Below are 6,000 nucleotides of genomic sequence, written 5' to 3'. Positions count from 1 at the left end.
TCCTCTTGGGGTAATTTACAAGGCATATCTAAGCAAAGGATTCATCATTAAGATTATAATTTGCAATCATAGATTTTATATATATAAATATCTTATAAAATGTTAATGGAATTCTACTTACTGGATTTTTTATAAAAGCTACAGCCTGCATTGTGTATGCTTTTTGCTAGCTAAGAGCTTTGCCTCAGATGCAATTCCAAGGGAGGGTGAGGTTTCCTTGGGGGAGAAGGGGGAGTTTGTAAAGATGTGGCCTAAGGATCTCATCTTCTTAAAGTCTCAGTTGTCAGCTTTGTTTGGCTGAGAACCTCATTTCAGCCATCAACCTGAAAGGCTCTTCCCTAAACACAACTCCTCCTCCAGCCAGGACAGGCCTCCCCAGATCTCCCACTCAAATAAAAGAGAGGCTGTCTTTGAAACCCTTTGGCAAGTTAGAAGGGGAGGTCTCCTTCCTCAGCTGAGATGCTCTTGTCCATGAAATAGATTCCCATTTCACAGGAGCTGGATAGCAGGGTTTCCGGATTTGCATGACAGACTTGAAGTGACCCTAAATGGGGTGATCTTGCTTCATCCTGCACTTGTCACAGTATCACCAAAGACTGGGGTTTCTAGAGTCTCAAAGAGCCCATGGGGAGATTCCAGATTCAGAAATCTGCCTCAAACTGCCTTGTGTGACGTAGGTTTGAGTTAGTTACTGCATTGTGTTATCAGCTTGTTACATCTCCCTTTATGGCAAGACGTGTCAGCGGGGAAGGGAGAGGGGGACTAAACCCACATTTCAGTTACAATGAAAGGAGGATCAGAAGTCTAAAAATTCCTTACAGATAAAAAAATAAGAGTTCAGTTCCCACACTTTCATATGCTTGAACTGGGGATACCGTGCACTTTATAAAGTCCTGCTCTCTGCAGTGTTCCATGTGGACCCCAGAATAACCTAACACTTAACTGAGGCTGACATAACAAGTCCCATTTTCTAGATGAGGCGTCCAAGGCCCACTTCCAAGGCTGCACAGCATGCAAAGGACAAGGACAGCCGGAATGGAACCCTGCCCAGTCCCCTGCCATGCGGGCTACCTACTATCACACTGACAGCTGACTCTGGGAAGCAGGAGACAGACCTCTGCATTTTCATTGTTGTTTGGTTTCTGGTCCTAGAGCGTCCCCATCAAGCAGAGGGCTGCTCCCACAGGACTTCATCTGGCTTTCTAGTTGGGTGAGACGCTGCTTCACTCTCATCTGACTGGCATTGTACTCAGCAAGGAGCCGTGCAAACCTGGTCTGTAGGGTGTCCAGGGAGGACTCCAGGTGTTCCACCTTCTCCTCGATGTCCTTGGGGTCTGCCCCAGCCTTGGCCAGGTCCTCATCAATCAGGTTGTCCTTCATCAGGATCTGCCGTCCTTTCTCCTCCAGGGCCTTCTTGGCATCAGGGTATTCAGTGAGTGCCTCCATCAGGTCATCCTTAGAAAGGCAGAACAGGTCTGAGTATCCAATGCTCCGTATGTTGGCCGTCCTGCGGTTTCCAGACTTGCTCCCCTTGATGTTTAAGATGCTAATCTCCCCAAAGTAACTCCCATCACTGAGGACCACAAACTGGGTGATCCCATCATCAGCCACCACAGCCAGCTTGCCCTCCTTGATGATATACATCTCCCTCCCAATGTCCCCCTTCTTGCAGATGTAGTCCCCTGGGCTGAACACTGCAGGCCGCAGCTTCAGCACAAGCTCCACCAGGAGCCCCGCCTCACAGTCCTGGAAGATGCGGACCTTCTTCAGTGTGTCCAGATGCACGTTGATGGCGATCTCAGCCTTCAGCTTGTCTGGGAGGCTCTTGAGCACCTCTTTCTCATCCACTGTCTTCTGATTGGCCCACAGGTAGTCAAACCACCGGATGACCCGTGTCTCCAAGTCCTTGGTCACCTTGCGGAACTGCATGTACTGTTTGATAGAGTCAATCTTGGCCTGGAACTCAGTCCTTGAGGCATTCATGTTTGAGATCATGGAACCCACATTGCCTACAATGGTGGCAAAAATCAGGACACCCACCAGAAAGTCTATGACTACAAAGAGATACTCCTCATCTTTCACAGGGGGTGGGGTCTCACCAATGGTGGTCAGGGTCAAGGTGGACCAGTAGAGACTGTAAATGTATTTCCTGGAGAGACGCCCATACTCTGGGTTTGAGATGTTTGGGTAGACCCAGGAATCTGTCCCGAAGCCAATGAACTTGGAAATGGCAAAGTAGATGCAGGCATTCCAGTGGATGATGATGAGGATGTACAAAACCAAGTTCCCAATCCTAAACACATTTGGGTAGTTGGTCCTCGTCTCTGTGCGGTCAAAGAATTCAAAGAGCCGGGCAAACTTCAGTAGGCGGTTGAACCTCACTTCTGGGTAGTTTATGCCCAGCTTAAAATAAGCCAGATCTGTGGGGACCAGGGACAACACATCCAGCTTGAAGTGCAAGGTTTTTGTGTAATGCTGCCACAGCCTCCTGGTATCCCTGACCATCAAGCCTTGCTCGAGGAAGCCTAAAGAAGGAGATGGAAGTCAGTTAGGCATCAAAGAGGCTGGGTTTTTTGACCATGGCCCACAGAAGATATTTCACAATGCGACTACAGGAGACAGTTATACACAAATAATAGAAACCACTTCAAAAACCATACTTATCATCACTATAGGAAATGCACTCTGATATTTACTAGTCTATAATGTTCTAATCCATTTGATTAAATTAAAAATAGAGATCGATCTGGTCCATTTGAATGTGGATTGGGCATTAGAGATAGAAAGAAGTGGTTATTAAGTTTTTTAGTATATTTTATTGATTATGTTATTACAGTTGCCCCAATTAACCCCTCCTTTATCTCCCCTCCACCCTGCACCACCCCCACCCTTCACCAGTCCCCCTCTCCATATAGTTCATGTCCATGGGTTGTAAATATAAGTTTTTTTGCTTCTCTATTTCCTATACTATTGTTAACCTCCCCTTGCCTGTTTATTGCCTACCAATTATTCTTCTTATTCCCTGTACCTTCCCCACCCCCACAAATTCCCACCCTCCACTCCCCACTGAAAACCCTCCATGTGATCTACATTTCTGTGATTCTTTTCCTGTTCTAATTGTTTGCTTAGTTTTTGTTTTTGTTTCTTAGGTTCAGGTGTTGATAGTTATGAATTTGTTGTCATTTTATTGTTCATAGTTTTTTATCCTCTTTTTCTTAGATAAATCCCTTGAACATTTCATATAATAAGGACTGGGTGATGATGAACTCCATTAACTTTACTGTATCTGGGAAGCACTTTATCTTCCCTTCCATTCTAAATGATAGCTTTGCTGAGTAGAGTAATCTTGAATGGGGGTTCTTGCCTTTCATGATTTCAAGTCCTTCTTTCCAGCCTCTTCTTGCCTGTCACGTTTCTTTTGAGAAATCAGCTGATAGTCTTCTGGGAACTCCTTTGTAGGTAACTGTCTCCTTTTCTCTTGCTGCTTTTATGATTCTCTCGTTGCCTTTAATCATGGGTAACTTAATTATGATGTGCCTTTGTGTGTTTCTCCTTGGGTCCCGCTTCTTTGGGACTCGGAGATTCCTGGACTTCCTGAAAGTCTATTTCGTGGCCAGATTGGATAAGTTCTCCTTCTTTATTTTTTCAAATAAGTTTCAATTTCTTCCTCTTCCTCTTCTCCTTCTGGCATCCCTGATTCAGATGTTGGAGTGCTTAAAGTTGTCCCAGAGGTTCCTAAGCCTCTCCTCATGTTTTTGAATTCTTGTTTCTTTATTCCATTTCAGTTGGATGTTTATATCTTCCTTTTGTTCCAAATTGTTGATTTGAGTCTTGGTTTCCTTCCCTTCACTGTTGGTTCCCTGTCTATTTTGCTTTATCTCACTTTGTGTAGCCTTCATTTCTTCATTTTGCAACCAAGAACAATCAGTTCTGTGAGCATCCTGACTACCAGTGTTTTGAACTCTGCCTCAGATAGGTTGGCTATCTCCTCATCGCTTAGCTCTTTTTTTGGAGTTCGATCTGTCCTTTTATTTGGGCCACATTTCTTTGTCTCGGTGCACCTGTTATGTTATAAGGGGGCAGAGCCTTAGGTATTTACCAGGGCAGGGCAACCCACTTCGCAGCTTTGTGGTGCTGTCTTGGGGAGAGGGGTCAGAGAGGGAGCTATGCTGCTTGCTTGCTCTGATCTAGCCCCACTTTCCAATGAACTCTCCTGTGAGACTAGGAATTTCTCCTAGTTTGCCTTCGCAAACACCCCAGGATTTTAAGACAGGTTTTAAGTCTTTAGTTTCCAGGTGAGCCAGCCCCATCTCCCCCGAGTGATCCACAGCCTTGCCTCGGGTCCTCTCTGACTGTCTGGCTTTTGGGTGCCTCTCTCAGCCCCTCTTAACAGTCTAGATGAATGTTTCTGTAACTCCTTAGTTGTCTGAATTCCATGCAGTTTGCTATTCTGGCAGTTTGGTTGTTTATTGTTTTTAAATTGGTTGTTATCCTTCTTTTGGTTGTGTGAGAAATTGAAGCGTATCTACCTATGCCTCCATCTTGGCTGGAAATCCCCTGATTATTAAATTTTGAAACATGAATAGAGGTAATATTTTTAATGGTTCCTTTAAAGTTAGAGATACATGGTGAAGGAGTTACTCTCTGGGATTTGCTTTAAAATCTTCCGGTCAAGAAAAGGGGTGGAAAGGGCAGATGAAACAAGATTAGCAAAATGTTGGTAACTGTTGAAGTGGGGTGAGGTTACATGGGGATCCATAAAACTGCTCGCTCAGATTTTGTGTATATTTAAAAATATTAATAAAAATTTTAAAAGCACAGGTCATAGCCTATCCAGTTGATTTCACTAGTCACTACTGGGTCATGACCTTCTTTTTAAAGACATCATCTAGGAAAGCAGCAGTACTCCCTCCTGGCTGCACATGGCTGTCATTCAAGGGGCTTTAAAACATATGAAGCTTGAAACCCACCCCCAAAAAATCAGACTGCTCTGGAAATTGAGAGTCATGAGGCGTAATTGCTGGATTACTGGTGAAATCAATCCAGCGAGCACGACTTGAATTCTTTTTCTCCTTCCCCTCCTCTTATCCCTCTTCCTCTTCCCCCTATTCCTCCCCCTCCTTCTCCTCTTCCTCCTCCTTCTTCTTAATATTTTCAAACATGCACAAAAGTAGAAAGAATAATTTAACATATATTTTTAGACTGTGGTAAGCATCAAGCCACCTGAGGGCTGTGAAACACAGGGTGCTGGGCCCATCCCCAAAGTTAGGCCTGGGACACTTGTAAGAGGCCCCAGGGGTGCTGCTGCTGGTCCAGAGCATGCTCTGAGGCAGACAGAGGTAGGACTGCCCCCTGGGAAAAACAGAAATCAGGTGTGTTGTCACATGTTAGGGACACCCTGCTTCCCAACTCCCTATTCCTTATTTCATTCTTTGCTTTGTTTATTGAGATCCTAGATCATTTCATGGCACTCCGTGTGCCCCGAGACTCCTCGATACTTCCTTATTACATCTTCTTTCAATTTCGAAGAGTTTTTTTTTTTTTTGTCTCTGGAATATAATCCACAGTCAATTTTATTTTTGTTCCCACCTCTCCCCTCGTCCCCTGACTCCCATTGAATCTTAGGTTGCCAGAGATAGCACCAAAACACAAGGAGGTGGGTAGGGGGATGGTCAGTGTCTGAGTCAGAGTAACCTGTCCTCCTGAAGCTTGGTTGAAACAGGGACAGTTAGCCCAATGAGTTGGGCCACTCCAGGAGCTCTTAAGTCTTGGCAGGCTTACGTGAGCAATGACTGGCCAACCCCCAGGACTGGCTAAGTTGCCTGTGCAAACTTCAAGCTGTGTACATGAGGCCTTCTGTTACAATGCTGGGCACTGATGTGGAAACAGGGGGCTGCTGGGTAGTGACTGTGGACTCTGGGCCAGTCACTCAGCTTCTCTGGGCCTCAGTTTCTAAATCAGCCAGATGGAGAGAGTCATGCCTGCACGCCTTTCTCATAT

At 45.2% G+C, this 6,000-nt stretch overlaps 1 protein-coding gene across 1 annotated transcript in view; it reads right to left on the bottom strand.

Moving 5' to 3' along the window:
- Positions 1 to 1,125: 1,125 nt before the first annotated feature.
- Positions 1,126 to 6,000, bottom strand: part of CNGA3 (cyclic nucleotide gated channel subunit alpha 3) — a 28,609-nt gene continuing 23,734 nt past the window's right edge. The window contains exon 7 of the mRNA XM_054585518.1: positions 1,126 to 2,525. Coding sequence (XP_054441493.1) covers positions 1,126 to 2,525 — 1,400 coding nt within the window. The remainder of the gene's footprint in view (positions 2,526 to 6,000) is intronic.

Source organism: Pteronotus mesoamericanus, unplaced genomic scaffold (genome assembly GCF_021234165.1).
Source record: "Pteronotus mesoamericanus isolate MK-2021 breed Mesoamerican mustached bat unplaced genomic scaffold, CSHL_Meso_final contig_121, whole genome shotgun sequence".
Lineage (NCBI taxonomy): Eukaryota > Metazoa > Chordata > Mammalia > Chiroptera > Mormoopidae > Pteronotus > Pteronotus mesoamericanus.
This window is presented reverse-complemented; position numbering and strand designations above follow the sequence as displayed.